At 53.7% G+C, this 15816-nt stretch overlaps 1 protein-coding gene across 1 annotated transcript; it reads left to right on the forward strand.

Annotated features, from left to right (window-relative positions):
• The first annotated feature begins 265 nt into the window (after positions 1 to 265).
• Positions 266 to 15469, forward strand: OTOP3 (otopetrin 3). Its single transcript, XM_003813318.7, has 7 exons — positions 266 to 1415; positions 6906 to 7289; positions 7381 to 7517; positions 8766 to 8824; positions 9086 to 9204; positions 12141 to 12955; positions 14725 to 15469. The coding sequence occupies exons 1-7, from the start codon at positions 1280 to 1282 to the stop codon at positions 14893 to 14895; spliced, it is 1821 nt and encodes a 606-aa protein (XP_003813366.2). The 5' UTR covers positions 266 to 1279; the 3' UTR covers positions 14896 to 15469.
• Positions 15470 to 15816: the final 347 nt, after the last annotated feature.

The raw sequence follows: 15816 nt of genomic DNA on the forward strand, positions 1-15816 counted from the left end.
ACCTAGTAATGTCTGCATTTTACAAAGAAGGAAGCTGAGGCCCAGAGAGGTAAAGTGACTTGCCCAAGGTCACACACCTGCAAAAAATCCAGAGCCTTTCTGCTAAGAACAATAATTTTCAAACTTTGTTTTCAAGCAGAACATTTTTCCCTTCAAATAAAATATTACAGGAACACAAGTTTATAACATAGATATAGGCCTTGTGCAGTGCCTCACGCCTGTAATCCCAGCACTTTGGGAGGCCGAGGCAGGCAGATCACTTGAAGTCAGGAGTTCAAGACCAGCCTGGCCAACATGGCGAAACTCTGTTTCTACTAAAAAATACAAAAAGTAGCCGGGCATGGTGGCGTGCGCCTGTAATCCCAGCTACTCAGGAGGCTGAGGCAGGAGAATCACTTGAACCCAGGAGGCAAAGGTTGCAGTGAGCCGAGATCATGCCACTGCACTCCAGCCTGTCTAAAACAAAAACAAAAACAAACAAACAAAAAAGATATAAACAAGGCAGTTCTAATTTAAAAGGAGTTGGGAGTGTCAGCTCCTCACCACTTGACTTCCCCCTGCCCCAGGAGGCCCCCGAGGAGTTTCCCCTAAGCCCTAGGGTTTCTACTCTACAAAAGGTATAGAGATGCTTAGGAGGGAAGACAGCAGAGAGATGGGAAGGAGGCTCCACAGTTAGAAGAAGAGTGAAAGGTGGTGGTGAGCATGCAGAGGCAGAGGGAGGGGAAGGGCTGGGAGTGGGAGGGCTGGGCAGGACCCATGGAGCGGATGGCATTTTGGGGAGATCATGGGAACAGCAGCACCGGGAGCTCAGGGGACTTTGAGGAAAGTGTGCCTGGACCCTGTCAGCAGAAGGAGGTGAGTAGTTCTCAGAGGCCGCAGGTGGAGCTGAGGAGGCCTCCTCCCCTGTCAGAATGGGGCTGTGCTCCAACTCTCCCCACCAAGTTCAGGTTTGACTTAAGGGAAACACAGGGTCCTGCTAGGCGGCCTCCAGGCCTGGGGCTAGGTAGGGTACAGGAAAAAGCGGCTCCAGTCCTGGAGGGAGGGCGTCCATTCCCAGCTTGATCACCGAAGGAAAACGAGGCCTGAATTCCGCAAGCTCTTTACTGCGGACCTAAGAACATTGCACCCCTCTCCACCCCATCCGAGGGCGGGCTGCGAGTTGGAGACCCTGCAGGCCCGCGCCTGCACAGCCCTCAGCCCCGCCCGCTTGTCCAGCTGCCTCGCAATTGGCTGCACCCTCTGGGTCCGAGCCCCCGGGAGGGTAATTAACGAGGGATTAATGAGATTTCCAAAGTCAACAGAAAAATCGATGGGCCGCGGAGCCCGAGCGGCGGCTGCGCAGTCCCGCTGGGGGAGGGCGTCGCGGGCATCGGTCTCACCTGGACGGACGATCCGCTCAGCGCCCGCAGTCGGTGGTTAGCCCACGGCGATGCCTCTCCCGGCCTCAGGTAAGCCCGGAGCGCCGGCGGAACTTTCCCAGCTTGCGCACCCCAGACACTGGCACATACTACCCCCCGCCCAAAAGCGGGGTTCACAAGTAGGGGCTGCAGGGATTGGAATGGGAAAGCGGAGTGACTGTGGAGAGGTGAACTCCCTTTAATCTAAGGCCGGCCCCTCCACCCGCCCCTCCACCCGCGCTCCGCGCCCCTACTCCTTTCCGTGGACCCGGGAAGCACAGAGGGCCTCAGGGCGCGACTCCTCCCGGCCGGGTCCACACAGCAGAAAGTGGGCGCGGAGGCCTGGGCTGTGAGGTTGGTTGGGGCTGTCTGGACGCCCGGTCTGGGGCACGCAGGAAGCGGCTGCCCCGGCCCCGCAGTCCCTAAAATGGCTCGGAAGGAAATCCCGAGGGCGCCCGCACTCAGCAGCCTCCTCGGAGCCGGCCCTGCGTTGCTGGGCCGGGCGCCGGGCCCGACGGCTCCGCGGCTTTCATCACCGCTCCAGCCGAGACCGACAAACCAGTCCAGTGTCCTGGCCCTCCCTTGGACTGGCGTCGCGCCCAGGGGCGTGCCAGGGGGCGGCAGAGTACTGCTTGTCAGTTCCAGGTGCCCTTGCCCCAGCCTTCTGCCTGAGACCCCTAAATGCCCACTCCTGCCCCCTGCCCAGCCCGGGACCAAATTCGCTCCTTTGAAGGCTCACGCCAGCTGCCTTTGGAGGGCTGGACTCCAGGGTGGGAGACGGGGGATACTGTCAGGGCAAAGACCCCAGAGGAAGGGAACCTGGAACCTTGTCCCCCAGTGTCCCCTCCAGGCCTCCAGTCTGAATAAAATTCACCCTTGAAATTCACCAGTAATCCCGACACTTCCCAGCTCTCCAGGACCTCAAAAGAACTGGAAGGAAATGCAGAGATAGCCAACACTGAGCTTTCCAGGTGCCAGGCATTGCCGGCATTACTCTCTACCCGTGCTTCTTGCATGTATTAAATCATGTCATTCTGACAAAGCCCCTATTCGGCATTAATCCCCCCCCCTTTTTTTTTTTTTTTTTTTTTTTTTTTGAGACAGGGTCTAACTCTGTCCCTCAGGCTGGAGTTCAGTGTCGCAATCACAGCTCACTGCAGCCTCAGCCTCCCAGGCTGAAGCAATCCTCCCACATCAGCCTCCCGAGTAGCTGAGACTACAGGTGCATGCCACTACACCTGGCTAATTGTTTGGTATTTTTTGTAGAGACAGGGTTTTGCCATGTTCCCCAGGCTGGTCTCCAACTCCTGGGCTCAAGGGATCCGCTCACCTCAGCCTCCCAAAGTGATGGAATTACAGGCGTGAGCCACTGTAGCCAGCCTCGTTCCGGAAGTCTTTATTGAGGATCTACTATGCACCAGCTACTATTCCATAGTTGTGTATCCGTTTTGCAGATGACAACACTGAGGCACAGAGTCTAAGTAGCTCTCTGTAGTAGTCTCAGTAGTCTAAGATGACAGAGGTAATAAGTGCTGGAATCTGAGCTCTTGATCATTAATCTACCCTGCTTGGGGGCTGGAGGAGAGGGTGCAGGTTTTGGGGAAGGTGAAGTAGAGCAGTTAGAATTGGGAGATATGCAGCAGGGAGGCATCCTTGCTCAATTTGGGTGGGGGAGCTTAGGAGGGAAAGATAAAGATCATCTGGAGTCTCCTCCCCAGCCAGCCTGGAAAGAGTTTAATGGGAAGGGTCTCCGTCCACAGCTCTGGTGCTGAAAATTCCCCAAAAGATGCCAGAGTCAGTGGACAAACACTGGGTGAATGTCACATCTGCGCTAGGTTTGGGGGGGTCCAAGTTAAGCAGGACCCAGTCTCTGTCCTGGAGGAGTTCCAGGCCTTAATGGGAGCCAGCCACACCCACAGCACACCAAACAGGGCACACCTCTCAATAGAGGGGAGTGGCCCCAGCAAAGTAGCACCAGAAGGCTTAGGCAGAGAGGAAGGTTTTCCAGGTGGGTGGGGAGGATGGGCGAGTGGCAGGGGGGCAGAAAGAAGAGCAGTGTCCAGGAGGGATGGCAGCAGGCAGGAGACCATGGGAGAAACGCAGAGCTTTCTACCTGAGCCTGGGTTGGTGTGGGAGGCAGGTGCCTTGAGTACGGCAGGGGAGGTGGGACAGGGAGGAGACAGAACTTAGGCAAGGATGACAGAGTGGACTGGGAAAGGGGAGAAAATCATTTATAGAATCTTGAAAAGAGGCTCAAGTTTTAGTGCTCCATCTGCCCCAGAAGAGAACAGCAGAAGGTATAAATATGGAGCAGGTGGAGAATGGGAGAATATGACAAGGGGAGAATGGGAGCCCGGAGAGTTTGCATTTTCAAGCCAGATATGGTGAGGGTCTTCTGGTGTTGCATAGAGGGCACGTCTGAAGCTCCTGAAGCCTGAGGTCTCAAGGGAGAGACAGAGCAAAGCACAGCTAATGGAAGCAGAAGACAATGGGTGGTCAGCGTGGGGTGAGGTGGGAGTGCTGACGAGGGAAGGCCGCAGAGAGGAGGCGGGGTCTCTGCCGAGTCCTGAAGGACAAGCTAGAGTTACCCAAGGGGCAAAAGGGGTAGGCATTAAAGGCAAAGGATAGGGTGTGGGCAAAGACTGGGGGCATTCCAGGAAGTGCAGCAAGATGGTATAGCCCAAGGAGAGGGGAGTAGGGTCGAAGACAATGCTAGAGGGGTAAGTTGAAGCCAGACCAGGAAGCAGCAGCAGCGACTCTGCCTTGGGCAGAGAACCTGGAACCTTGTCCAGGCCCATACTAATCATACACCTCTCATTTTGAGAGGCCATGCAGGCTGTGTCAGTAGTTTGGACTTTATACTGAGGGCAATTAGTTGCCTTTGCAGGACTTTTAGTAGGGGAGAGGCACTCTGGGCAAGAAGACCAGTCCAAGAGAGCGAGGACGGGGGCCCAGACTAGGTAGTGGTTGAGGTCAAGAAAAATCAGGGCCAGGCATGGTGGCTCACACCTGTAATCCCAGCACTTTGGGAACCTGAGACAGGAGGATCACTCGAGGCGAGGAGTTCAAGACCAGCTTAGGCAACATAACACGACCCCGTCTCTGCAAAAAAAAAAAAAATTAAAATTAGCCAAGGGTGGTGGCACATGCCTATAGTCCCAACTACTCATGAGGCTGAATCGGGAGGATCACTTGAGCCCAGGAGTTCAAGACTGCAGTGAGCTATGATGGTGCCACCGCACTCCAGGCTGGGTGACAGAGCGAGACCCTAGCTCTAAAAATAGACAAATAAAAATCTAAGAGCAACTTGTGAGCTGGAATGAACAAGCTTGGGGCCTAAGAGAATGCAAGGGATGAGGGGAGAGGCAAAAAGGACACCCAGTTCTCTGCTAGGAGGTGTGGAGATGGAGATGTCACTCTGAGATTGTGACATTAGGAAGCAAGAGAATGGGAGCAATGAGCACCTAGAACCCTGAGCCCAGAGCACAAGGGCAGCGGCAGGACCAAGGAAGAGCCTGGGCGGAACAGGGGGTCTCTAGGGAGCCTTCTGGGTCAGCTCAGCCTCCCCACCAGGAGAGCGCCCAGAAGCAGCAGAACCATCCCCACGCTCAACAGCACCTCAGTCCCACCAGGAGGAGTGTCCAGTGGGGAGAGCATGCTGGACTCAGAGCTGCAGGCATTGGATGGCCCAAAATCTGGTCTTAGCAAGTGGTGACAAAGCGGTTGGCCTGCGTGAATGCTTGGGAGAGGTGAGGAAATGGCAGGAGACATTCAGGAAAAGAGGAGGGTAACGATCGTGTTTCCTACGTTATGCCAGGCACTCGTGGGACTTCCGGGAGTGGGGGGAGGGGCACAGAAATAGAAGCCAGTTCCTTCAAAGTCAACCTTCAAAGTCAAGGGCGTGGCAGCGGTGCTGATCCAGGCCTGTCCCATGCTCTCAGAAGACATTGTAAATCAACCCCAGAAACTTTTCCCTAAACCTTTAATGTACTTTAAAATTATTTTATTTATGTATTTATGTTTAAATGCAGGGTCTTGCTCTGTCACTCAGCTTGGAGTGCAGTGGTCCAATCATAGCTCACTGCAACCTTGATTTCCTGGGCTCAAGGCATCCTCCTGCCTCAGCCTCCTGAATAGTTGGGACTATAGGCATAAACCATCATACCTGGCTAATATATATATTATACACACACACACACACACACACACACACACACACACATATATATATATATGTTTTTTTTTGTTTTTTTGGGTTTTTTTTTTGGAGAGATGGTGTCTTCCTATGTTGGCCAGGCTGGTCTTGAATGCCTGGGCTCAAGCAATCCTCCCACCTGAGGCTCCCAAAGTGCTGAGATTACAGGCATCAGCCACCATGCTCAGCCTAAAATTACTCTTAATTACATAAGCACTGTGCTAATTTTTTTTTAAAAAAACTAGAACAGTAAAGCTAAAAAGTCTGCTACTCCCAATCCCAGTACTCTCATCCCAGAAGAAACTCCTATTGTGAAACTGATGGGTATAATCTAGACCAGCAGTCCCCAGTCCCCAGGCTGGGTACAGGTCATGGACCAGTACCAGTCCATGGCCTGTTAGGAACCAGGCCGCATAGCAGGAGGTAAGTGATGGGGAGGAAGCATGACAGCCTGAGCTCTGCCTCCTGTCAGATCAGCAGTGGCAACAGATTCTCACAGGAGCACAAACCCTATCGTGAACTGCGCATGTGAGGGATCTAGGGGTTGCCCACTCCTCATGAGAATCTAATACCCAATGATCTGAAGTGGAACAGTTTCATCCTGAAACCATCCCTCCACCCTCCATCCATGGAAAAATTGTCTTCCACGAAACCGCTCCCTGGTACCAAAAAAGTTGGGGAGGGGACTGCTGGTCTAGACCTTTTAAAAGTAATCATATAGGTGCTTGTATATTCCCATAATACAGTATTGTTTCAGATCACACCATTCTTCCCTACCAAGCCCAGACACAGCCTCAGGATGCTTCTCTACAAAACATTTTAGGCAATCATTTCCCAACCAATCAGGGTCAGAATAAGAGAGGCCACCAATTTGCCCTCCCTGGTGTCAGAAGTGAAAGTCCTACCAGAAGGTGGAAGGACACTGCTGCCTTTTCATGGCAAAAAGTCACAGCCCTAGAAACTGGCCAGGCACTAGGCAGACGCTGACTTTAGGATCAGGCACAAGTCAGGAAGTGGGGTTGAGAGGGAGGACATGACCCTCACGCCAGTCAAACTAATTCCCCATGTTTATGTGCAGCACAAGCGGTTTCCGTAGGGTCTCCTGGTCTGTTTGAACCTCCTCAGGTCCTGTAAGATAGATGGGGCAGCTGCTATTAGTTCCAATGTCCCAACCAGAGAGGCCGCATAGCTGACCCTGGGTCACACAGCGGTTAGGGGCAGCGTGGACTTGAACCCAGGACAGCCTGGCAGTTAACCCAGGACCCTTTCTCCATCTCCAGCCCCTGCTGAGGCTATACCCATGCCTTCTTCAGAAGCACAGGAGACTGAAGCAGCCCCGGAGAAGGAGAACCGAGTGGATGTGGGGGCCGAGGAGAGAGCGGCCGCCACCCGGCCCCGGCAGAAGTCCTGGCTGGTGAGGCATTTCTCTCTGCTGCTACGGCGGGACCGGCAGGCCCAGAAGGCCGGACAACTCTTCTCGGGGCTCCTGGCCCTGAATGTGGTGTTCCTGGGTGGCGCCTTCATCTGCAGCATGATCTTCAACAAGGTGGCCGTCACTCTGGGTGACGTGTGGATCCTGCTGGCCACGCTGAAGGTCCTCTCCCTGCTCTGGCTTCTCTACTATGTGGCAAGCACCACCCGCCGACCACACGCCGTGCTCTACCAAGATCCCCACGCGGGGCCCCTCTGGGTGCGGGGTGAGTGTCAGGTTGCTGGGGGGCTGGGCAGGGGTGGGGAGGGAGAGCCGGTTCCGCGCAGGTGCCAACGCCCGCCCACACGTCCGGCCAGGTTCCCTAGTGCTCTTCGGCAGCTGCACCTTCTGCCTCAACATCTTCCGAGTGGGCTACGATGTGAGCCACATCCGCTGCAAGTCACAGCTGGACCTTGTCTTCCCTGTCATCGAGATGGTCTTCATCGGCGTCCAGGTGACAGGCTTCTCACGTCCCCACATCACCGAGGACATACCCTATCTACCCATGCCGTGCACACACCTCCCACTACCTATGCCTAGGAACAGCCATACAGGCAAATACCTAATGTCCCAGGGTCTTTGCATACACACCACACCCCTCACACAAGTGTCCACGTCCACACATACCCACGGGTTCCTGCATCAACACACACACCGTGTCACCGAATGTAGACACTTAGAAGTCCAGCTGTCTATGCGTATGTAGGCATATCCCTGGATATACACTCCCTACATGTATAAACCTTCTCTTAAGAATACAATCTCGGCAGGGCGCAGTGGCTCACGCCTGTAATCCCAGCACTTTGGGAGGCCAAGGCAGGCAGATCACCTGAGGTCAGGAGTTTGAGACCAGCCTGGCCAACATGGTAAAACCCTGTCTCTACTGAAAATACAAAAATTAGCCGGGTGTGGTGGCGCACGCCTGTAGTCCCAGCTACTCGGGAGGCTGAGGCACAAGAATCGCTTGAACCCAGGAGGCAGAGGTTGCAGTGAGCCAAGATCGTGCCACTGAGCTCCAGCCTGGGCGACCGAGTGAGACTCTGTCTCAAAAAAAAAGAATACAATCGGCCAGGCGCGGTGGCTCACACCTGTTATCCCAGCACTTTGGGAGGCCGAGGTGGGTGGATCACAAGGTCAGGAGATCGAGACTAGCTGAGACCATCCTGGCTAACACAGTGAAACCCTGTCTCTACCAAAAATACAAAAACAAAATTAGCCGGGCGTGGTGGCAGGCGCCTGTAGTCCCAGCTACTCAGGAGGCTGAGGCGGGAGAATGGTGTGAACCCGAAAGGCAGAGCTTGCAGTGAGCCGAGATTGCGCCACTGCACTCCAGCCTGGGCGACAGAGCGAGACTCCAAAAAACAAAAAAGAAAAGAATACAATCTCCAGCTTCCTCTTAGGTTTCTCTTGTCACCAGGCATTGTGTTGGGTGCTTCGTTCCCGCAGTCTTATTTCCCCCAACAAGAAAGCACTTCCCCAAAGGGTGGGCTTTTTGGTCCCTTTTCCCAGCTGAGGCAACTAAGGCTCAGAGATGGTTTGCCACCGATTCAATACCACACAGCAAGAAGCAGTAGAGCCAAGATTCCGACCCAGTCTTTCTCCCTATGTCTTTCACTGTAAATACACGCATGCACCCCAGGAACTCACACTGTGGTCCCACCACCTCCACCAGCCCCTGGGCTCAAGGCCCTGTCTCTTTCAGACCTGGGTGCTCTGGAAACACTGCAAAGACTGTGTTCGGGTCCAGACCAACTTCACTAGGTAAGACTTCTCTCCCTCCCAAACCCTCTGGCCTCTCTGTCCTCCCCACCACTTCCCTGGTCAGGGTGGCCGTGGGGCTATAAGTTAGTCTGGGATGTGTCCTAGGTGGCCCCAGGGCTGCCTCTTGTGTCCTAGTGCCAGTGTGACACTAGGGAGTGAGTGGTTGGGAGTGAGTGGTTGCCCCAACAACAGCGGATGGTGAGGGTTTGGCACCTGGGGAGCCGGCCAGGGTGTGTGAGAAGAGTGTGGCATTTCCCCCAGGTGTGGCCTGATGCTGACCCTGGCCACAAACCTGCTGCTGTGGGTTCTGGCCGTTACCAATGACTCCATGCACCGAGAGATCGAAGCTGAGCTTGGCGTCCTCATGGAAAAATCCACAGGTATGGAAGGGAGACCAGGTCTTCCTTGCCCTGAAACACACACACACACACACACACACACACATACACACACACACACACAAACGCTACACTCTCTAAAACAGGTGAGGCTCAGTAGGTCTATAGAGTTGGGAGCAAACTCTAGAGGCCAGATTAGGAATCAACAGAAAACTGAAGTTTGCCAGTGGTCCTCATCCCACCCCATCAGGTGCTGACGCCCTGCACCCAACTCCAGGTGTCCAGCTAGCCATCAGCAAGCCAGCCACTGATCCTGGCTGAGCGAGCCACTAAGTCCTTCAGGTATGCACCCCGCCCGTGGTATTTGCATTTTACTTGCAAGCAACTCAACAGCCTCCCGGGCTGAAAGGAATATCTTCCTAATACAATTTTAGGTGCCTGGCCTCATCAATCAGGTGGGACGGAAGATATCTGGACAGAAAAAAACTCCCAAGATTGTCCCATATGCCTCACCTCCTATCCTAGAGGCTGCATCCCATACCCTACATGGGAACACTGCTCTGTGGGATTGAGCCACACCTGTATGTACATGCCCCACCCCGCCCCGGGTGGCATCACCATCACACCCTGCAGCCCAGCCCTCCCAGCACATCCACACATTCACATACCCGCTGCATCAGTCACGACACGCCTGTGTACTGTGAGCATTCTATATACTCTGCTTGCATTTCTCAGAAAAGCTGTGCAAAGAGAGAATTTTTGCCAAGTGACATCATGGATTTTGAAATTATAAAATAATTCAGGGCTGGGCACAGTGGCTCACGCCTATAATCCCAGCGCTTTGGGAGGCCGAGGCAGGCAGATCACCTGAGGTCAGGAGTTTGAAACCAGCCTAGGGAACATGGCGAAACCCCGTCTCTACTAAAAATACAAAAATTACCCAGGCATGGTTGTGGGTGCCTGTAATCCCAGCTACTCAGGAGGCTGAGGCATGAGAATCGCTTGAACCCGGGAGGCGGAGGTTGCGGTAAGCCGAGATCGCGCCATTGCACTCCAGCCTGTGTGATGAGAGTGAAACTGTCATAAAACAAAATAAAATAAGATTCAAGCATTACAAATGAGTAGAAGAACAAGACATACCCATCATCTAGGCATAATAATTATTAATATTTGGCCATATTTATTTATTTTTAATTTTTGCTGAAGTACTTAAATTACAGAAATCATGACATTATATCTCAAAATATTTCAGCATGCATCTTTTTTTCTTCTTTCTTTCTATTTTTTTCTTTTTGAGACAGGGTCTCGCTCTGTCACCCAGGCTGGAGTGCACTGGTGCAATCATAGCTCACTACAGTTTCAAACTTCTGGGCTCAAGCGATCCTCCCACCTCAGCCTCCTGAGTAGCTGGGACTACAGGCACATGCCAGCACACCCAGCTAATTTTTAAAATTTTTGTAAAGATGGAGTCTCACAAAAAAATTTCTGAGCCCAGACTCATCTCAAACTACTGGGTTCAAGTGATCCTCCCTCCTCAGCTTCCCAAAGTGCTGGGATTATAGGCATGAGCCACCATGCCGGACCCAGTGTGCATCTCTTTAGAAAGAGATGTATTCCCCCACACGACCACAATGCTATTACAATTGTTAACAAAATCCTTTAACTTCATTCTGTCCTCTAAATCAATCTATATCGCACTTTCTCCAGTTAGCCCCAGAAATGTCTTTTACAGACGGTTTGTTCAAACATGCAGTGCATTTGGTTAAGTCTAAATTGGTGTTTTCCCACTCACCTTGAGACTTGTCAGGTTGCTTCCTCCTGGCAGTGTTTAACTCACATCCCTCTCCCCTACTTTTCCTTGGAACGGGAAGTATAGACAAAATCTTGATTAGATTCAGGTTAGATATTTTCGGCCCCAGCTTCTTCCAGGTGATGCTGTGTGCTCTGAGGGACAGGGATGGCAAGGTACTAATGACTGATGACCTGACCCTGAGTGCTGCTGAGGCCGATCGCCGGGTTCCGCTGTCACAGCCACGGGTTTTCCCTTGAGCCCAGGAAGTAATCTGTGGAGGTGACATTTGGCACCAGAGACATCATGTGAGGGTTCTTGGGTTTCGGTTTTTTTGAGACACACTCTCACTCTGTCACCCAAAGTGGAATGCAGTCATGGGAACACGGCTCACTGCAGCCTCAACCTTCCAGGCTCAAGTGATCCTCCCACCTCAGCCTCCCAAATAGCTGGGACTACAGGTGTGTGCCATCCGGCTAATGTTTTTTGTTTGTTTTTGTTTTTTGTTTTTTGTGGTTTTTTTTGAGATGGAGTTTTGCTCTGTCACCCAGGCTGGAGTGCAATGGCACAATCTTGGCTCACTGCAACCTCTGCCTCCTGGTCTCAAGCCATTCTTCTGCCTCAGCCTCCCGAGTAGCTGGGATTACAGGCACGTGCCACCATGCCCAGCTAATTTTTGTATTTTTAGTAGAGACGGGGTTTCACCATGTTGCCCAGGCTGGTCTTGAACTCCTGACCTCAGGTGATCCACCTGCCTCAGCCTCCCAAAGTGTTGGGATTACAGGCATGAACCACCGCACCTGGCCATGTTTTTTATTTTTAGTAGAGACGAGGTCTCACCATGTTACCCAAGTCGATCTTGAACTCCTGAGCTCAAGCAGTCTTCCTGCCTTGGCCTCTCAAAGTGCTGGGATTATAGGCATGAGCCACTGCGCCTGGCTGGCATCATGTTTTTAATGCTTTACGTAAGTTTGGCATCTGAAGTCTTCAATTCCTTTGAAAAAGAATGACCATTCTGTGGGATTTGTGATCTCTTTGCCTGGGCCTCAGTTTCCACATTGGTAAAATGAGCGGCTGGGTCTCTTTCAGCTCTAGCGTATTCCAGGGAATGGGAGGTATCTGTGTAGCCAGTTTCCTCAGAGCAGAGCCTGCCTGAATGTCTGTCCCTCCCACCCTGCCTCCCTCCCAGGCAATGAGACCAACACCTGTCTGTGCCTCAATGCCACCGCGTGTGAAGCTTTCCGGAGAGGCTTCCTGATGCTCTACCCCTTCAGCACTGAGTACTGCCTCATCTGCTGTGCTGTGCTGTTTGTCATGTGGAAGAACGTGGGCCGCCACGTGGCACCCCACATGGGTGCCCACCCTGGCACCGCACCCTTCCACCTGCACGGGGCCATCTTCGGGCCGCTGCTAGGCCTGCTGGTGCTGTTGGCAGGTGTGTGCATCTTTGTGCTCTTCCAAATCGAGGCCAGTGGCCCTGCCATTGCTCGCCAGTACTTCACCCTCTACTATGCCTTCTATGTGGCTGTGCTGCCCACCATGAGTCTGGCGTGCCTGGCGGGCACAGCCATACACGGGCTGGAGGAGAGAGAGCTGGACACGGTCAAGAACCCTACCCGCAGCCTGGATGTGGTGCTGCTAATGGGTGCTGCACTGGGCCAGATGGGCATCGCCTATTTCTCCATCGTGGCCATTGTGGCCAAGCGCCCGCATGAGCTGCTCAACCGCCTCATCCTGGCCTACTCACTGCTGCTCATCCTGCAGCACATCGCTCAGAACCTCTTCATCATCGAGGGCCTGCACCGGCGCCCACTCTGGGAGACAGTTCCCGAGGGCCTGGCAGGAAAGCAGGAGGCTGAGCCTCCCCGCAGAGGCTCCTTGCTGGAGCTGGGCCAGGGCCTGCAGCGGGCCTCACTGGCCTACATCCACTCCTACAGCCACCTCAACTGGAAGCGGAGGGCACTCAAGGAGATCTCACTCTTCCTCATCCTCTGCAATATCACAGTAAGTGGCTGGGCTAAGGGGCCTGGAGGGTAGAGGTGGCCAGGCAGACCCAGAAAGCCTCACTCAGGAAGGGATGGATCAAGGACACATCTTTTTCCAACTAGCTTGATGCTGCTTGAGAATGTCCCCCCAGTTCCCTACAGGGTGCCTGGCACAAATGAATGTGCCAAGCACTTGGCTAAGTGCTCTTCACAAACAAATATGTAAGACATCCACCCTCCAGAAACTTCCTGTCTAGTTGGGAAGACACCACTGAATTCATCATCCCTGGGTTCAGTCAAAGGAAGAGATCAGGAAGTACCTGATTTTCTAAGACACTCCTAGAGGAAGATGTTGATAATGGCTGCCCAGCTTCTGGTGGAAGTCCCAGGTACACCTTTCCAGGCAATGTCTCTACGCTTCATTGAATCATGACAGTAACTCCATGCAACAGACACTATTGCTGTCCCTTTTCACAGAGGAGGAAACTAAGGCTTAGGTTATTGTACCTGCCCAAGTACCCACAGCTTGTAAGTGGCAGGGCTGGGACAACTCAGGGTTGTTTGACTCCAAGCAATCAATGCACTGAAAACATACCCGAGAAATGAAACCTCTGGTCCAGGCAGAGAATAAATTGGCTCTAAAGTGCATTAGGAGCTCAGCAAAGGAACTGTGGGCCTGCATAGCCAAGGAAGGCTTCATGAAGGTTTGATCTGAGCCTTGAGGAATGGGTAGAATTTGGACAGGAAGGTAGGAGGGGGCAGGGGGTCATAACTAGCAGAAATGACAGGGCACAGTGGCTCACACCTGTAATCCCAGCACTTTGGGAGGCCGAGGGAGGAGGATCCCTTGAGCCCAGGAGTTTAAGACCAACCTGGGCAACACAGGGAGACCCTGTCTCTACAAAAAAAAATTTTTAATTAGTCTGGGCACGGTGGCTTACGCCTGTAAGCCCAGCACTTCGGGAGACTGAGGTGAGTGGATCATTTGAGGCCAGGAGTTGGAGACCAGCCTGGGCAACATGGTAAACCCCATCTCTACTAAAAATACAAAAATTAGCCAGGCATGGTGGTACACACCTGTAATTCCAGCTACTCGGGAGGCTGAGGCACGAGAATTGCTCAAACCCAGGAGGCAGAGGTTTCAGTGAGCTGAGATCGTGCCACTGCACTCCAGCCTGGGTGACAGAGTGAGACTCTGTATCTTAAAAAATAGTAATAATAAAAATAAAAATTAGCCAGGCATGATGGTGCATGCCTGTAGTCCCAGCTACTTGGGAGGCTGAGGTGGGAGGATCACTTGAGCCCGGGAGGTTGAGGCTGCAGTGAGCTGTGATCCTGCCACTGCACTCCAGCCTGAGTGACACAGTGAGACCTGTCTCAAAAAAATAAATAAATAATAAAAATTAAAAGTAGCTAGCCGAGGAGTGAAGCCTGAGCTCAGGGTACAGGGTGGGGGTGCCCAGCTTGACAGAGCAGGTGGCGTGCTGGGAATTCCTGCTTCTCCCCACACGTGGCGGCAGCCTGGGGACTCCTGACCCATCTGAAGTTCAGGCTGGCCACAGGCAAGCTCACAGAGATGGCTGGGGATAGCTAAGGCCTTCTGCAGTAGGGCGAGAAAGATCTGGGGGAAAGAAGAGCTCACGCTGAAAGCCCAAGGGTTAGAAGACGATTGAGCGGGAGGTGGGGGTGGCACTGGAGGGGCTGCAGGTTTGGGGGCTGCCTCCCCTGAACTGAGTGCCTTGGGGCACAGGAGAGCCCTTCCCTAACTCAGCACATCCTCTCCCCCAGCTGTGGATGATGCCTGCATTTGGCATACACCCGGAGTTTGAGAACGGGCTAGAAAAGGATTTCTACGGCTACCAGATATGGTTCGCCATCGTCAACTTCGGCCTGCCTCTAGGGGTCTTCTACCGCATGCACTCTGTGGGAGGCCTGGTGGAGGTCTACCTGGGGGCCTGAGGCTGCCCACCCCCGGCAGAACCTCGAAGTGCCAAGGTGGGGAAGATGGTAGCCCAGAGTCTCTGAGCAGATGCCTCATTCTGAGGTGCCAAGACCAGCCTGAGGCTCTCAAGGCCTCCTGCTCCCCAGAGCCTCACTGAAGGGGAGGGCACTGCCTAGAGCCAGAGGCCAATAGCAGGGGCCTGGACACTGAGCTTCTGATGCCCACAGCCAGGCCTGGGCACATGCCTGCCCCCTGCCTTCCCACCACAATCCGCAAGCCAAGGGTGCACCCCAGGAGGCTGGCAGGGGCCCCCTCACGGCTACTCTCTGGGAGGGTCAGACCTACATGACCGAGTCTGGGGAGCTTGGTGAGGGGCGCCCCTCTCCAGCCAGGCCTCAGGGGTCTGCCCCCTGCTGCGAGAAGAGCACCTGGTCCAAGTGTGGCTCTGGACATCCTCAGAGCTCAGAGCTCCGAGCTAGGAGGCCAGCTCCTTTCCCCACACACCTGTCTCCTAATGAGCTCATTCATTGGCTGCCAGGCAGGGTTCAACAGCTCTCTCCTGCGGCATAAACCCTATTTGTTTGATCGATTACATTCAGGCTCATGGCATTTGTTCCCAGGGACAGAACTGCTCCTCCGGACATGGTGGGAAGGAATGGTCCTTTTGAGTAGGGCTGTGGGGCTGGGACAGTCCTGCTTCTGGGCCAGGAGGGGTCTAACCCAGTTCTTCCTTGGTCTGATCCGGAGGAAGAGGTGGGAGAGACAAGTCCGGGCTCGTGTCTCTCCACCCCCACCCCTCCCCAGCACACCCTCTCTCTAGGACAGAGCCCCCGGTGACATTCTGCAGCGGGCTCACCATGTGGGCTGTGGCCCCTGGCTGCCGGTCCCAGGCCTGGATCATCTCCTGAGCCATCGGGTGGGGCAGGAACGGAAGAGAA

The sequence above is a fragment of the Pan paniscus genome, chromosome 19 (assembly GCF_029289425.2).
Source record: "Pan paniscus chromosome 19, NHGRI_mPanPan1-v2.0_pri, whole genome shotgun sequence".
Classification (NCBI taxonomy): Eukaryota; Metazoa; Chordata; class Mammalia; order Primates; family Hominidae; genus Pan; species Pan paniscus.